Source organism: Chelmon rostratus, chromosome 13 (genome assembly GCF_017976325.1).
Source record: "Chelmon rostratus isolate fCheRos1 chromosome 13, fCheRos1.pri, whole genome shotgun sequence".
Taxonomy (NCBI): domain Eukaryota; kingdom Metazoa; phylum Chordata; class Actinopteri; order Chaetodontiformes; family Chaetodontidae; genus Chelmon; species Chelmon rostratus.
This window is the reverse complement of record NC_055670.1, coordinates 13,166,149-13,184,014: the sequence shown is the minus strand read 5'-3', so window position 1 is coordinate 13,184,014 and position 17,866 is coordinate 13,166,149. Positions and strand designations below refer to the sequence as shown.

The following is a 17,866-nucleotide window of genomic DNA, read 5'->3' as shown; positions in this document are numbered from 1 at the left end:
TCATCTGTGGTGCGCTCTAACGAGTCCAAACTAAACGAACTCTTCTTTATTGTCGTTGGAGATGCTCTAACAGGTGTTTTATTATGAGGTTTACTCCCTACAAAACGCCACATTCAAGTGACATAATCGGCCTGTAGTTCGGATGTGAATTTGCGTGTGTATAGAAGCTGTTTGTGCTGCACAGGTTTAATGATCATTTAGCCTTTATTAACCGGCTGGTGGTTTGGATACAGGGATGCACGTCGTCCTTCTCTATAACCTGCACCACGCTCAACAATGCAATAATCACCTTGAACTGAGAGCTGTTTGTCAGGCAAGTTAGTGAAGACAAAGCAGGCTCCTGATGGCCATATGTGTCAAATTATGAATCTGATCGATTATGAATGAATCTTCTCTTTTTAGGTTTTTATTTGCATTTTTATGCTCTTTTTTTACGCACGGCCTTACCTCCAGCTACTCCATATGTGTGCGACTTTTGATGATGTGACAGCCGTGCTTTTCATAACCTTGGCTACAACCATTAGGGACGTCTGTGAGATGAGAATGATGAACATGAAGCTGCGTGCTGTTACCCGTCATCCATCCATCCTGAGCAGGATCAGGGCAGGGTGCTAAAATAATGTGCTGCTGTCAGTGGCTATCAAACGGTTAAAGCAGCTGCTGGAGGATTTATCTTTACATCTGTTATAACTGAACTTGTCATGTGCGATTTCTTGTTTTTTTTTCTTACCTTGTGTAATTGAGTCTCAACTTGTGTAAGACAGGCTGTGTCCTTGTCGTCTACAGGTCTGTGTCGCCAACTTGAGCATCTCTTTAACTGTAAAGAGCAGCAGATATTGAAACAACTGTGCGCCCTGTGGGCTGTTTCTCTTTCTCTGCCAGTGAGACTCACTTTTCCTCTCTCACAGTATATAAAGAGAGATTTTAAGGGGGAGGGGGGGGCATTAAAGGAAAAAAAAGTGACCAGGCTTTTTGAGGTGAGGACTTTGGCACAGGGTCTCGGGAGTGATGGCGGCGTCTGCACCCTCCTCCTCTGGCGGCGAACCGGATCCCAACTCGACAAATTTACGACCACCGGGCTCAAGTAAGGTCCATCACAGATAAAATGCTATTTCACGTGTGCTATTTACTTTGTGGGCAATGCCATTAATCATTTTCATCGAGGGAGAGACGAGGAGGAGGAGGAGGAGGTAGGGAGGGAGGGGGGAGAGAGAAAAAAAAAAATCCGCTGCCATTTGAGAGGGCTTCCTTCGCCACAAATCACCGCTGCATTTCATTCACTATACGGACCTCCCGGCATCTGCGTGACAGACGAATGCTGCTGTCAAAAACTGATGTCCTCTGCAAACATTACACTGAAGGCAATTAGCCTGGAAAACAAGCCCGAGGCTGCACCGGGACATCTCACCAGAAAGGCTGCAAATGTTCCAAATATCTGAATATTTATTGGCAAACAAATAAATCATTATTATTATTATTATTATTATTATTATTATTATTATTATTATTATTATTATTATTATTATTATTATTATTACTATTATTATTATTATTATTCAGGGTGAAGTGTTCATGCATTCTTGTTTTTTTTCATTTGTTTATTCTAAATGTGCTCTGGCTGAGCAGAGTGCCTGCATGGAAAAGCATGGAAAATTGCCCCTGAAGTGGCTGTTAATTCAGCCATACTAAATTGCCCCTAATGGCACACTTAAGCGTTGTAGCCTTCAAGAAGGGGGCAGCGTGGAAAGCGCGCAGCCACCACGGTCCTTTCATTGTCAGCCGGTAGCAGAAGTGAGCCTGATTCACCCGCTGAATGCAGGTCTGAAATCACGCTGACGCGCTCCTGGCACCGCTGACATAAAGAGATGTTGGTGAGTTTTAGCTTTTGAAATGCGTTTCTGCAGATTGCAAACACACCTTATTCGCATTAATATTTGATTTGAATATTGGAAGGGTTTTTTACATGTGTCTGGTGAAAAGCACTGATTATTATTATGATTAGGCCCATGGAGAAATTGGCTGTAGGAAGCCTTCAAGCTGCTGCAGATGTATAGTCTGGTCTGAATGCTACATATCAGCACCTCTGCTCTTGTTTCTTTTCTTCCTGTTTTTTCTCTTCTTTTTTTTTCTTTTCGGTTGTCTCTTTGTTGTCCATCTCATCTCCTCTGGCTTGGAGAAAATCATTGTGAGGACTGACATAAAGGGCGGCCAATGAGCTGAGCAGGACAATGATTTATCTAATGATCCAAAGCAAGGGTTAAATTGGGATGTGGGAATGGGACTGCCCCCACCCCTCCTCCCCTAAATTGCTGCTTTTGAGGATTTTGTCTATGCCTCCCATCCAAGGTGCCCCATCCCCTCTCTGGCTGGAAGCCCTTGATAACGCAGTAATTCTCTATCTGTCACCGGCCAGCCGCTTCATGTCTACTGATGCTCGCATTTTAACCCGCATCTTTTCACTCAATTAGATCTTTAAGGCTGGCGTGGATCCAAACGGGTAATTAATTTGAAGTCCTCGCCTAGGTCATGAACGGTGACATACAGTGGAAACAGGCTAATCCAGATCCATGGGCCCGGGGAGTGCGGTTTAAAGTTTAAATAATCCCAAAACACCCAATGCTGGCTATTTTTATTTCAGTTTAACATCACTCGACCTCTTACGCCTCTCCATTTATCCCCAGTGTTAAATTGCTCAAGATAAAAATACACTGGAGCTGGATTTTTTTAGGCTTCTGGGAGGCCCTCTAATTGGTTTGTTGAAATAATTTCAGGCTATGATGCTTGGTGTGGAGTTGCTCACGGGTGCACACGAAAATTGGGAATGAAGATATGTGGTAAGTTCTTGTTTTATATTTATTTATTTATTTATTTATTGCTTTATCTTTAACTAAAATTGTGCACATAATTCTGAATTATCAGGGAGATATCAAACATGTATGATTGTCAGTGTCCGCAGGCATGACTAACGGCTGTGGCCTGCACCATTTTAGCGCAATGGACAACCACGGATCTCAATCGAAGCAAAGATGAACCATTTCGATTAACCAATATTATTAAATTTCCATCACGCCTGATCTTGGTAATTTAACCAAAATAGAGGGGGGGGGGGGGGGGGGTATGCAACACCAAGGGCTAAACCCGCCAATTTATCCCTCACAGAAGAAGAAATGAAAGAAGGAATTATGCAGGATGGATTTCCACACTGAGAGTCTATTTCAGCCTCACGCCACGCTAACCAAAGACGCACCGACGTGCACCATAATGGTGAATGTCACGCGCCGGTGCGCGGCACAATTTTCCGGTATTTTTGACCGACACGTTCTGCTGCTTTCACGAAGGCCATTTAATTACTCGGGACCATAAAGCTGCAAAACAAAACCGCATCCGGGTCGGATTAAAACCAGAGGAGACGCGGTAGGTTTCACGTATCAGTAGTAGCTTGTTGCACAAATTTCACATCAGATTCCTGCAAAATTCACCCCTGAGATATATTCCCCCCAAAAGGCTTTAATGATAAATGTACACCTATTATCAAACGTGCGTTAGTGCTGCATTGTTATCTGCGTGCTCCCTCACTGAAGTGCACGCGAGCGTCGGATGCGCTTTAATAAGGATTTACACCCGCTACATGACAGCGACTTGTTTTTGCTTGACTGGAGTTTGGTTGCTGATGTCACCGAACCTCCCACAGGGTCCTCCGCCCATAAATAGGACTCCCCGTGCAGGATGGGACCCTTCTCTGATCAAAATAAAAGCGAGAGAGAGAGAGGGAGAGAAAGTACAGTGGAGACTCCCGGAGAAAGATAAAAGTCATGGGAGAGGAGAATTAGTGGGCCTGGTTCAGTTGAAAAAAAAAAAAAAAACATGTATGGGAAGTGTAATCACGCTGCGGACTCCTCTTCTTCCTGTAAACGTTTAGGATTTTTGCAGAAGAACAACAGCCTGGAGGAGAGGAGCAGGATTGTGAGTTCCTTCAAGGAGCGCGCAGCCAAGAACCTGCTGTCCTGCGATAACATCGGCGGAGACGCGCGTTTCAGCCGCACGGAGACCGACTTCTCCAACCTGTACGCCAGAGGTAGGCTGGGCAGGAAGCCCGAGGCGCGGGGAATGCATTTAGACTTTGAAACTAAATCTGATGCACGTTGCAGAAAATATAAAAAAGCAAAACTGAGAAATCCGAACCAGTTTAATCTGGATTCTAATCACCAAACGTGCAAAATGAGATGAAAATAAATAAAAGTAGCCCAAATGATATGCTGATGAATCACACTGCTAAAGCCAGAATAATTCTCCAGGTCATTATATTGCATTTGTTGGGTGGTGTTAATTCCTCAGTGTTGTTTTTAACCCAACTGTTGGAGAATTTGCTCAAAATAAATGAGTCAACTTGCTGAGGTCACAGGAAATTCACCAGTTAATTGTGACAAAGACCCGTTCGGATCATCCTCAGCATGAGAGCAACTTATCATGGTTGTGTTTTGTTTTTGTAGATCTGTTGCCTGCCAAAAATGGAGAGGAGCAAACAATGCAGTTCTTGCTGGAGGTTGTGGAAATCCTCACCAACTACGTCCGGAAGACTTTTGATAGGTCCACCAAGGTCCTGGACTTCCACCACCCTCACCAGCTCCTGGAGGGCATGGAGGGCTTCAACCTGGAGCTCTCTGACCAGCCCGAGTCTCTGGAGCAGATCCTGGTGGACTGCAGGGACACCCTGAAATATGGAGTGAGAACAGGTGAGAACAAAGAGGCCTGGAGGCACAGCACGGCCTGCTGCAATCAATACCTCTCATTAGCTTACATGCCAGTGTAATGATTACAGATAAGCCATTTTCTCCCTCAGACTCTCGGATGATGAATTGTTTGCTGGGGATTATGTTGCTTTGTTGTCTCCTTATCAATCGCAGGTCACCCGAGGTTCTTCAACCAGCTGTCCACTGGATTAGACATTGTTGGGTTGGCAGGAGAGTGGCTTACCTCTACAGCCAACACTAACATGTGAGTACTGTGATGCCCTGACGAGTTAAGTTTTTAGATCATCTTTGCACTCCACAAACACAGTCATGCAGATAATAAGAGGTAAAAGCAATCAGAATTAGATCCAGTTTGGAAGTCATTAGGTTCATTTTATTCTACTTTTGAAAAGCTTTTATGTTTTTAAACGGCCCCTGTAGAAGTGAGTTAGGGAAATACTTGAAGTGACACACAGTAATTACTGTCTTTGGCTGAAGAATACCACGCACGCACTAACAGATTGCCAATCAAGCAAGAACATAAAAAGCACAAAGGAAGACATTTGTACAGCTACTCCCCACAGTATTGTTAGTGCTGGCCCCGGTGCTCAGGCTGTGGTCATGTAATTCAGCCCTGCAGGCAAACTAAATTGCATATTGATTCGCATTCACAGTTTACACGCCGTCTTTGTTTCATCTAATGCTAGTTCCTGTGATGTAACAATGCCAACAGGGGACGTGGCATGCCCCTCGGACCATCTGTGCTCAGTGTGAACAGCCCTCGCTGGGACTCAGCGATGACTTTCGCAGTAAATCCTTTCTTTTGGTTCCCATGACTCTGTCTCAGAGAGGTGTTCGCAGGGTGATTTTTATTTAATCGCATTAAATTGTACTCTTCTCAGTTAAGACTAGCTCAGTTTACAAGTCTGGCTTAGTGTATGATGATGAGATAAATTCTCGTTCCCATTCTTCTAAACCATGAAGTAAAAGTGAAGCACTGATAAGGAGCTTGAGCAGCAGTGGGGTCACATGCAGCTTCAGGGAACTTTTAAGAGGTAAAAACAACATGTAGCATCACAATGAAATCATTTGCAACATGTAGCATCACAATGAAATCATTTGGTGTAGATGACAGTATGAAAATATGCCCGTAATGCTTATAAATCCATAAATACTTATAAATGGATAGAAGACTTTATCAATCTCACTTTATAAGTGTCTATAAAATGGTCAATAAATCATTTACTAATGCTTTATAGATCAGTTATAAGCCAATAATAAATGCAAATGATGGGTTGCCAGGTAGTGAACGGTCCATTTGACTGATTGGATTGTATGGCCACTTACCATGTAAGAAAGAGATGCAAAAGATGTGGACCGAACCTGATTTATTCAACTCAATAAGCATTTATTAATGGATCACTAATGCTTATAACTTCATTATTACCATGATTTCTGTTGTGGATCTGGAGAGTATAACAGAGGGTTCATGTTTAGTTTGAACCTTTATTCCAACTCTCTGTTACAAACCTATATTAACATATTTTCACAGTCTGGTTCAGCCTTCAGTCTGTCTTCTCAATACTGTAGTTAGCTTGTGTGTTATTGCCGACATCAGCGAGGATGATTTGAACCAGAGGGTGGAGGTTGCTTACATACTTGTAATTTACCTTTATTAATTACTCCATCAACCCTAATTACCCCTGGCAGATATTGACTGACACTAATAGACTGACAATCACATCCAGGCCTTACATAATCAGAACGAGTGAGCGTTGCCTGCATGAATGAATGCGATGAAATTAATGTGCGACATCTGCGAAGTGGCATCTGACTTGTTTATTTTTTTCCCCTCTGTATTACTGTATGCTGAGGATGCTGAGGGGCACAATGCGACATTCTGTAATGTTCCACAGATTCATTTACCTTCTTTGCATGAATAGACAGATACTTATGTAATTAGAAGAATATTGGTCAGGAGAAGATGGATGAGCCCGTCTGTGCTGCAATTCCATATCGACTGTGCTTTTCTCTGAGGCAGAGAGGTTTTTAATGTGCTTTGATGATGTGGAAAAAAATTATATACTTGAGAGGGTAAAACATGGGAAAACAATGCTGCAATGAGAAAATTAAAGGCACCTGAGACAACTTTGTTTTGGGAGCGTAACAGCAGATCATTGTTGTTATTCCTCCAACATTTTTAATAATGCTAGTCCCATTAGAAGTACATTGTTCAAATTGTGAGTGTTGCTGTATCAATGAGACAAAGACTGTGTCATTTCACTGCAGCAAAAGGCCATCTCTAAAACAATGAGGTGTCACTGAGGTGTGACTGTGTACATAACGTTGTATCTGTTCTTATTGAGAGGCTCAGTAACCATGCTGTACAATTAGAGTATACAAATGCATGTTGTTAAATATCAGTCTATTTTATATTGATCCCATCAGTCCCACCATCTCTAAGTGAAATAGAAGTTTGCTTAAATCAAACTATTTATTTACCATTGTTCAATTAACACACAACAAATAAACCCCTCCACAAATATAAAGTTACGATTATTTTGTATATTAAAGCAGGAGTGAAAGAGGGCTTCATATTGCTTTTATCCCATATCAAAATGATTTTACATTGTGCTTTGTTGCAGGTTCACCTATGAGATCGCCCCTGTCTTTGTGCTGATGGAGCAGCTCACGCTGAAAAAGATGAGGGAGATCATTGGCTGGCCCGAAGGAGAGGGTGATGGCATATTTTCTCCAGGTGAGAGCCAAACAGGAGCTCATTAACTGAGCCCTTATGCAAACATATCAGACTTTATGTCATATTTCATCATATACCACTAGATGTTGATGATGCTTCTAATGAATGCTAATCTCAGGCCTTTTACTTAAGAGTAACAATATCATAGTGTAGAAATACTCTTTTAAAAGTAGCCTAAAGTTCATGCATTCAGAAGTTTGCCAAAAGTGTTACTATCACAATAAAGTACTTATTACGCAGAATGCAGAATTTCAAAATAATTATTATAATTATATTATATAATCATATGTCATTGATACATTCACGTTTCATCATCACTATAATGTCACATCCTGTAAAGGTGAAGCTTATTTTAACCAACTTAAACCTTGTATAAGAATAAAGTACTATAAAACACAGTTATTCAAGTGAAGAAGCTTAAATGTGATCTTAACTACGCTTTTTACTCTCTGCCACTGCCTGTTTCTGCAGGAGGAGCCATCTCCAACATGTACAGTGTGATGATTGCCAGATACAAGTTCTTCCCTGAAGTCAAGACCAAAGGCATGGCAGCCGCCCCCAGGCTGGTCCTCTTCACCTCAGAGCATGTTAGTGTGTCTCTGTATTACTGATTATTGTTACCTGACCATTCAAGTACCTTTATCATCAATGTTTGACAATTAATATCAGCATCTTAAATGTAAATCCAACCTGAATTGTGACCAGTTCAGGTCAGACTGTTAAACTGTGTAAAAGAAATGGATGTAGCTACCGTGATGTCACGCATTGGTTTGTGGACTTTTGAATATTGGCCGTCCCATCTTGTTTTGGTTTTTTTGGGGTTTTTTTGGAGCCAGAAGTGACTGTATTTGGATGAGAGGGTGGAGCTGGGGAGGAGCAAGGGGTGGAGACTATGCACGGCATCCTGAGTGAGAAGTCTCCGTGGTAGAAACTTGTCACTCACAGGCTAGCCATGTCCTAGAGTGTACCCTGCTTTATCTTCTGTTTTACCCCGAACAGGACCATAGTTTACAAATGAACATCATGCTGTATTGAAGAAGACTTGACACTGGTGATTGAGACCATAAACTCATTCAGAAACTGTTTAATGAGGTGAAACATCAAGTGAGAAGTTGGTTAATTTTCTCATAAGCTTACATACAACTTGCTTTTACAACCTGAGGATCCGCCCCCTGCTGGCCATTACAAAAAATGCAGGTTTGATGCACTTCGCTTTGGCTCCAAGTCTCAGACCCGGAGGCTACGTCCACGTCTTTCATACGGTCTATGATCATGACTGATTAACATCTGTTCTTGCAGAGCCACTATTCCATCAAGAAAGCCAGTGCAGCTCTGGGCTTCGGGACAGAGAACCTGATCCTTTTGAACACAGATGAGAGGTTTGCTTTGTGCTTGACTTACACGCAGACAGTCTGGTAAAAGATCCAATATCCGGATGACTTCTGTATGTCTTCTTCTTTTCCAGAGGGCGAGTCATCCCCGCTGATTTGGAGGCCAAAGTGATAGAGGCCAAGCAAAAGGTGAATGTCTGGGAGAACAACTCAGACATCAACTTATTTATTTGCTTCTTTTAGCGACTCCACACAAAGAGAAACACTCGGCTGAGCTGCAGAGGTTGCTTGTAGCAAAGGAAACACTTGTGTGTGCCAGAGCAATGGGGTTATTTCAGTAAGGTTAATACTTCTGGCTGCTCACATGTGATGCTGCTCCAATCTAAAGTACCTCTCCTGGAAGTAATCCTTCACTGGCAAAGTGATGTGCGGATGAGATGAAATGGGAGAGCGAAAGAAATGTGTTTTATCCCATGTTTTTGATGTCAACAGTCACAAGGAGAGAATGAACATCACAACTTGAATTCAGTCCCGAATTGTAAAAAATGTCTTTTTTCCCCCCCAATGTTTTTGGTTTGCAGGGGTATGTCCCCATGTTTGTGAATGCCACCGCTGGAACCACCGTGTACGGAGCCTTCGATCCCATCAATGAAATTGCAGACATCTGTGAAAAGTACAACATGTGGCTTCATGTGGATGTAAGAGAATATCGAAAGTCTTTAGTACAAGAAAAAAACATCAGTTAAGCTTCTGCAGTAGACATTATCATCCTTGCTGTTATAACTGTGTTGTGTTTTGTGCAGGGTGCATGGGGAGGAGGTTTGCTTATGTCCAGGAAACACAGGCACAAGCTGAATGGTGTGGAGAGGTAAAAGAAAGCAATACATAAACACATAAATAGCAATTAATGTAGGACAGAAAGACATGTTTTTTTAAAGATAGACTGTACCAGTTTTACAAATGCAGTTCAGCTTACTGGTCACAGTGAGCGCTACTGTAAAAACAGTTATATAATGTCTTTTGTGGCTCCGGGGGAGCTTTCTTAAGTCTGAGAAAATAACCCTGATGACATCATAAGGGTTGTTTAAACCTAGTGATGTCATCAAGGTTATTTTAGACATTGGCTCGGAGCGGAAAGTACAAATTGTGGGAGTGCTGAGCTTGAAAGACACAAACCATACAAAAGTAGACAGGGAGGTTCTCACAAGATGCTAATGAATTGCATTATGGGAAATGTAGGATCCAGTGTTTTGTAATTGAGAATAAAAGTCAGGATATCTGCTTCTTTTTTGTCGTATTTTCTTTTTTAATGCACATATATTTTATTGTTTTATTAGATAGCAGACAGTAGAGAGGTTAAAAGGTTAAAACTGGGGGCTTTGTGGCTCATAGTTGGCACCTTGGGCCCCTGTCTTCATGGAAGCACAATAATAAATTAGTGGAGTGCCCCTTTAAAGTCTGGGCCAGAATGTTGCACACAGCCACAGATGTTTCCAATGATATCTTCCCAAAGACTCATGTGACAGTTTCTCAATATAACTACAAACTTCAGTGCCTTCTTGGATTACCACTTCGGTTCCAAGGCGTGATACACACACACACACACGCACACTCACGGAGCTGTGTTTACTGTTTCAATATCTGTGCAGGGCCAACTCAGTCACCTGGAACCCTCATAAAATGATGGGAGTGCCTCTGCAGTGCTCCGCCATTCTGGTCAGGGAGAGGGTGAGCCTGTTTTTCACTTGCCTGCTGCACACGAGACCACTCCTGCACACACAGATATAGACAGGCAGCTGTTTTCTGCTGGCGTTTGCTAACCCTCCTGTTTCTTCCACTGCGACTCTGTCCATTGCAGGGATTATTACAAGGCTGCAACTCCATGAGTGCTGGTTACCTGTTCCAGCCAGATAAACAATATGATGTTACATATGACACCGGTGACAAGGCCATACAGTGTGGACGCCATGTCGATATCTTCAAGTTCTGGCTTATGTGGAAGGCAAAGGTGTGTATTTTGTCTGCTATTTTCTTCTGAAGCCTCTATCAACCGTGCTGCCATATCTAGAGTGCAGCGGTAACAACTCCTTATTCTTTTTCAATCTGCCTAAAAGGGAACAATAGGATTCGAGCAGCATGTTGACAAGTGCCTGGATCTGTCTGCGTACCTCTACAATAAAATAAGAAACAGAGAGGGCTATGAGATGGTGTTCGATGGAGAGGTGAGATCTTCAACAAAGAAAAACTACACTATTCCTATCTGGGCTTTTCCGATTTACAGAACACCTGTTTGTCTTTTGTGATGAATGACTACAGAAATATATTTGATATCTTAACTTGGTTTCAGGATTGATTGGGTCATTTTGCATCGCTGACAAGTTGACAAGAAAAGCTGAAATTACAGAAGGCAGTTTTTATCGGCGCTCATTACAAATGTTGTTCCCATTTTCGCTTATCAGCCGCAGCACACTAATGTGTGTTTCTGGTACCTTCCACCGAGCCTGCGCGGCTTGCCTGACGGAGGAGAGAGGCGGGAGAGGTTGCACAAGGTAATGACTCATCAATCTGCTTCTAAGGCCACGTTTGGACTTCCCCTGCCCTCTTCGATTGATTCTTGTTGTGTCTGCTTAGATTGAGGGATTCATACAACTCTGTTTTCCACAACAGGTGGCCCCAAAGATCAAAGCGATGATGATGGAGTCTGGGACTACGATGGTGGGCTACCAGCCGCAAGGTGACAAGGTGAACTTCTTCCGCATGGTCATCTCCAACCCCGCTGCCACCAGGTCCGACATCGACTTCCTGATCGAGGAGATCGAGCGACTGGGGAATGACTTGTAAGAGCCACACCTAAACCCTTCCTCTGCCCAAACGTCGGCCTTTGCCGACTCTGGAGGGCCTTTAGCTCGGCTTCACGTCCCTTTTGTCTCCTTAAGACGCTGAAATTTTTGCTTACAGATCTTCTTCGGCAATGCACAACAAATAATATGCCATGTGTGTCTCTTCTCTGTCTCTTCTGTCTTTAGCAGTGATGACGTACGTTCAAAACATTTGCACACAAGGTTATCTGAGTGAAAAAAGGACAAAACTCAAAACTCATAAGTCAAAACTCGAGAGAATAACAAAAGCACGCTGGTATTCTTGCCAAAGTAATGTAAATATGAAATAGCAAGAATATCAGAGCACTTGAATGATTCTTTCTATAGCAGCTATAAAGAAAATGCCGTTTTACTGCTGTACTATATGAAGATCAGTATTAAAAACACAATGAGATCAAAATATTTTTTCACAAGTAACAAATTACAGTGTAGAGAACCTTATTGCATTGACATAACCACTATAAATGTAAAATACACATTTACAGTATATATATATAAAAATATGATGTACTGACTGTTGGTGCTCCATGTTGTCGATGTAACGATCAAGCCAGACGCACCGCCACATCGTACCCTCGCTGTTATTTCCCTTTGATATTACATAGGTGGAACTATATAACACAGTCATTGTAACAAGCACTGTACTTGATTGCTGTGTTTTTAGAGATTTTTGTGTAGATCGTGTATAGTATTGTTACATTGCCTTTGTGCCAAATGTGTCCTAGTTTTACAGTGAGAAAATCCTACATGTAAATCGACCACACAGTAAAGTATGTTATAGAGGAATCGCTTTATTTATATCCAGAGATTATAATTGTGAATAGGTTATCTGCTGTTCTGTTCCATTTGTAACGTATCCTCCTTCCTATTTGGAAACTCTGCTGTATAATATCACAATGTTTTGAATGACATTGAAGTCTTTTAGTGTATTTGTGAACCAAAGAAGGGTTGAGTTACCTGTATGAACATGTACACGACCCTTGTTCTCCCTTATGGATGGATCCAGATGTTTATATAAGAAAACTTAAGTTTCCGCCCTAAACCTTAGTGCAATCTATGTTGTGTAACTGTGCAATGTCATTGTGATTCACTGACTGAATGTTGTCGAGACACTTGGCTCTATGTGGGAGGCATGACTGGCAGTGTGGCCGCTACTGCCGGTGCTTTGTTAATGATAAAAAGCACAACGCTAAACCATGATCATGGGGCAGCTTTTATCCTATGGACACATGATTGTCTATATTCTAACCGTGTTAAGTGGAGTAAAACTATAATATGCAAACTTTTATTTGTCTTGCTCACTATAGGCACACGTTCATGTTGAGAAAAACATTGTGAGAAACTGGGATTATTTATCATTAAGACTTCTGCTTGAACAATGAAATGCACAGCGTTTGCTACTGTAATAAGATTAACTGAACAACTGTACATTCCTGAATTAGCGGGATGAAATATCCCTTGTCAAATTCAATGTAGGCACTTTAACTTCACGCCATCGTTTGCAGAGTATCACTGTTGTATCCACAGCACTAATAAAGACATGAGCTGTAGAACATCTGTGGGCACATTTCCTTTTTCTTTTTTTGCAGTACATTCGAACTTGACAAATAAATACTGTGTGTATGGCGACTAACACTGGAGAAGACTTAACTCATGTGCTTGGTTAAGTTTAGTTCTTTTAATAGTTAATCTTTTCTTTCAATCTTAATACAACCCAATAGACAGAAGCGTATTATCTTATGTGGCCTTTGATGATGATGATGATTATTTCACCAAAAAGCAAAATATTTAATGTTTTGCATATTATACAGAGTATGCGTGAGCAAATAGAAATTCCTTTTGTTTGCCAGAGATGTACTCACAGACACCGAAATGTTGCACAGTGTTGTTACTTTGGGGCGAATTAGATGACAAACAGAAGCCAACTAGACTACTCACATTATATTTTAGAGCGGAAGCGCTGCCAGCAGTAATCCCACACAGGGAGCATCTAAACATCTACTGTATATGAGCGTGCTTTACAGCTGAAGTCTGAGATCCCAAGTCATGTGTGGACCTCTGAGTCATGTCATCAGTTTAAAATCATGCCTCATATAATTCAGAGAAGTCATGAAGTATCAAGGTGATAAAACAATGTTAAGTATGTTTATTGAGTCTGTCTCTGGGATCCCAAACAGAATGTAAAATGACTGTCTATTCGTCAGTCGCTGCCAAAGACAGGCTGAGGCTTAACAGATCTGTAGCCAACCTTTAGACAAATATATGCAAAATAGCTCAAATATATGGGGATTCCAGCATGGCAGGCTATATGAAACTCTATAGGAAGAGACAAGTTTGAGCAAATGTGCATGTTTTCCTATCCTCCATCCTTTTTTCTCGTGCATCATTTCAATGCACCTGGCTGTCACCAGCCATCGGTCAGATTAATCACCCTGGAGGGACTTTTTATTGGCTGATCATCTCACAGCTGAGCTTTCACGAGCACCCCCCTGCCAATTCCTTCGCTCCTGTCATTACTCACACTTTTAAGATATTTATCATAAAACGCATTAGACTGTGCTCTCTTAACATTTTTTTTTCCGAGGCGCCTATTTCGAGGCTCTGCCCGGCTGCGTTTTATTTCGACACAGCCGTAGAGGGACTGGCTGTTGCAGTGGCTCTCCTCCCCATCCTCCACCGGGCAGACGCTGCTTCTTTGTTTCATGCTCCAGTGCAGCAATCATTACAGACCTGGTGTCACTGGCTGCTTTGTAAAGTTACAGGGAACGCAGGATTAAAGGAATAACTACTCATATAATGGGGTAATAGAAATAATAACCCTTGACTCCTCACCACAGCTAAAGGGAGGGGGACTTTTTTGGAGGGGGGTTGTTTTTTGCTCTGAGGACGTTGAAGGTTAAACGTGCCAAAGCGTAATGACATGGCTAATTTGGAAGCAGGTGTTGGAGAATCTTATTATGGTTGAATGCAAATGAAACCTACAGCTCCTGTCACATAGTAACTGGCGAGACATGAATGAACGGCCACTGAGAGGAGGTAACAAAACCACTCAGCCAGTCAGTTTATGCAAACCAGTCTAGTCAGTATGATGCAAATTGTCTCAGAGATAAATGTATATATAATGGTAAATAAAGTATGGAAGTAATAGGTTTGTAGCTGATTTAGGCTATGAAATTAATACTTAGTAGTAGGTCAAGGGGTTCTTCGCTTTAATCCATAACCAGTATCTCCATCAATTCTAATTACAAGCGTAATTAAACTTTGATCAAGAGGAGATCAGGCCCGTAATATAATAAGGTGCTGGAGCAGTTCTGTTGTTGCAGTAGCTCTGTCTCTGGAGGGTGGGTGGGCTGGCTCTGAACACCAGACTGTGAAACACTTAATGTCTGTCTCTGCACTAGTCTGTTCACCCTCCATTTCACACCTGGCACACACACACACACACACACACACACACACACACACACACACACACACACACACAAAGGATTCACCACCCATTAGAATACTGAAACAAAGGCCATCAAATTTACTGCGCCCATTGCAGTGCACTTTCCTTCTTGTGTGTTAATTGTATTTGCATGACAGACTTTTTTTCAGGTAAGAAAAGTTTCCTCTCTTTCTCTCTGTCACACACACACATACACACACACACACACACACACACACACAATAGGTCGCTCACCCGTCCGTCCTCTCTCAGCTGTGTTACTCCTCTCTCATATATATCCATGAATCTTGTCAGTGGTTTCCTGATGTGCCAAATATATCTCCCGCCCCTGGGAATCACTGCCACATTAGCTTCCTGATAGATACTGACATTCCCATTGTGTAAGGCAAGTCTAATGAAATGATGATGATGATATTGACTGCGGGCTGCTTTCCAGCCCTCTCCCCTCCCCACCCCCACCACCCTTTCTCCACACATGCAGCTATGGCCACAATTTAGCGTGAAAACCTTATTTACCGAACAACATGGGCAGCATTTTTGCCCTTGTTCAATTTAGAGGTCAACAATGGTGTGTTCGCGTGCTGTGAAAGGTGTTTATGCACCTCTATAATCCGTCCATTTTGTTATTAAATTCAAGCCAAATAGTGAGCGTGCTTGACATTAAGAAACTGTGATAACAGAATCAATTGCAACACCTTAAGGCCCCTGACTTCTAAAGTAATTATAATGGCTTACACTTATCTAAATAGCCTCCTCTTATTGACTGCGTGTCCACGGCTTGATTAATCTTGGCAGAAAGTAAATTTTAAGCAGGAGATTAATAGTCCAGAGACCGTAACTTGCGTGTCTCCATGACTGGGGAGTGTAAACCTAATGTGGCGCTTGTTAAAGTTGAAAGGCTGCTAGTAAATGTCTCTGTTGGGCATTTTTTAATGGAATAAGCACGAGCCCGGGAGCAATTACACCGCAGCTAACCAAGTCTCTGTGTGGTGATTGCTATCATGCATGCTAAATGAACAAAACAACCTCCAGCACATGTCAGTAATCTAGTGCTCTAGAGACTTTCAAGTATGGTCTGCTGTTTTCTGCAGAATGACAAACAGCGAGCGATTTATTCTTCCCTGACTAGGAACTACAGGGCAGGACTGGAAACATGCCTCAGCTGTTGCTGAAATTAAAATGATAAACAACAACCATAATGACGCCATAACTGCTTGTGCTGGTGTTTGGCTCTGCTGCTCCGTCATCTTAACACAGGCTTTTCTAATTCACTTAGCATTTTATCTCCGCGTCCCAGCACATTATGCCAGCACAGAGCATGTATTTATCAGGCAACCCTTTCATCCTGCGAGGAATGACCTCTCACAGACGCACGACATTAAGCAACTAACCCTGACAGTAACAGCTTCTGATGTTTGCAGCTGCGACTTTGCTTACTGTGTGGAAATGCAGCATGTGAGCGAGGGGGCCGCAGCAGACAGACATTCATCAAATTATGGACATTTTAATTTCTGGCCACTTGTTTGTTAATGTCTTCCTCGCCTCCTCAGATTTGCTATCTGTGGTGCGCCTGAACAAAAGTGTTTTGCAGCTTTAGTTGTAAATTCCTCGGAGGACTGAAGCAGTATAAATCTGAGAGAGCTATCCAGAACAGTGATCGCAGAGTTTTAAGGCGTCAGCAAGCTTCTGCTGAAATACAGAGTTTATTTATCTGCTTCTTGAAGGAGCAAGTGTCACCATATAAGGTATATTTTTCACTGGTGGTAAATAATAGATCTGCTTAGGATTACAACTAATGATTGTTTTTATTACGGTATATTTGATCACTCATTTAGCTCATTAAACAGTAGAAAATAGTGGGAAATAAACACTGCAATTTGCAAGAACCCAAGATGATGTCTTCATATAGCTTTTTTTTCTCAACCAGCACTCCAACACCCAAAGATATTCAATCTACTGTGATGGATGACAGGGAAAAGCTGCAAATCCTCACAGCGGAGAAGCTGGAAACATCCAATGTTTAGTATATTTGCTTGAACATAAGTGATTAATCGAACATCAAATTAGCTAACAATTAATTTTCTATTGACTAATCAATTAATCAACTATATGCTTCAGCTCTATGTCTTTATGTTTCGATTATGAAGAAAAACTATTGATAAAGCAGGACAGAAATTCTTATATCTTAGTGTATCTTACATACTTTCGCAATAAAAGAGAGCCACCTCATCAGTAAGAACAATAGTAACTATTGTTTTTCTTTAGCTACCCAGGACCTAAATACAGAATTACTCAACCTTAAGATGACAATAGCGACATTCAAAATTTGACTTCCTCTCATTGCTTATGAAAGCACACATGAATTTGCTAGTCTTAAAATATGGAAACAGTAGTGCAGGTAACACAGGCTGCACCTGTTCTTCTCTCATCAAACAACCCTCCTGGCACTAAGCTCCTTCCTTACAATAGGGTTATGCTTTCTAGTGTTGTCATGTGAGGCTAAAACATAAATATGTGTTGCGTCTGTGTCTCCAGAGATGTTGACGCAATTTTGTGGTGAATTATCGGGGTTGTAGTGCTGACGCAATAACGAACCGCCCTGTTAACTGACATTCATGTGCTGCACATGTCTTGTTTTTACACTGATCGTTTTGTTGTATCAAACAGTTTGACCTTTTTTGTCTTCTGACGCATGTTAATTTGAAAAATCATATCAA

General features: G+C 41.8%; 1 protein-coding gene across 2 annotated transcripts; it reads left to right on the top strand.

The window, feature by feature from the left end:
- Window positions 1–1,008: 1,008 nt before the first annotated feature.
- On the top strand, window positions 1,009–13,237 carry LOC121616663 (glutamate decarboxylase 1). 2 transcript variants are annotated; one of them, XM_041951547.1, is made up of 16 exons: window positions 1,009–1,078; window positions 2,772–2,834; window positions 3,920–4,075; window positions 4,491–4,733; window positions 4,905–4,995; window positions 7,376–7,488; window positions 7,960–8,075; window positions 8,788–8,867; window positions 8,954–9,008; window positions 9,401–9,517; window positions 9,623–9,687; window positions 10,469–10,547; window positions 10,678–10,827; window positions 10,934–11,041; window positions 11,279–11,368; window positions 11,487–13,237. In XM_041951547.1, the coding sequence occupies exons 1-16, from the start codon at window positions 1,009–1,011 to the stop codon at window positions 11,658–11,660; spliced, it is 1,770 nt and encodes a 589-aa protein (XP_041807481.1). In that variant the 3' UTR covers window positions 11,661–13,237. The 2 variants fall into 2 exon arrangements, with proteins under 2 accessions (XP_041807481.1, XP_041807480.1); XM_041951546.1 differs by having other exon boundaries at window positions 1,009–1,084.
- Window positions 13,238–17,866: the final 4,629 nt, after the last annotated feature.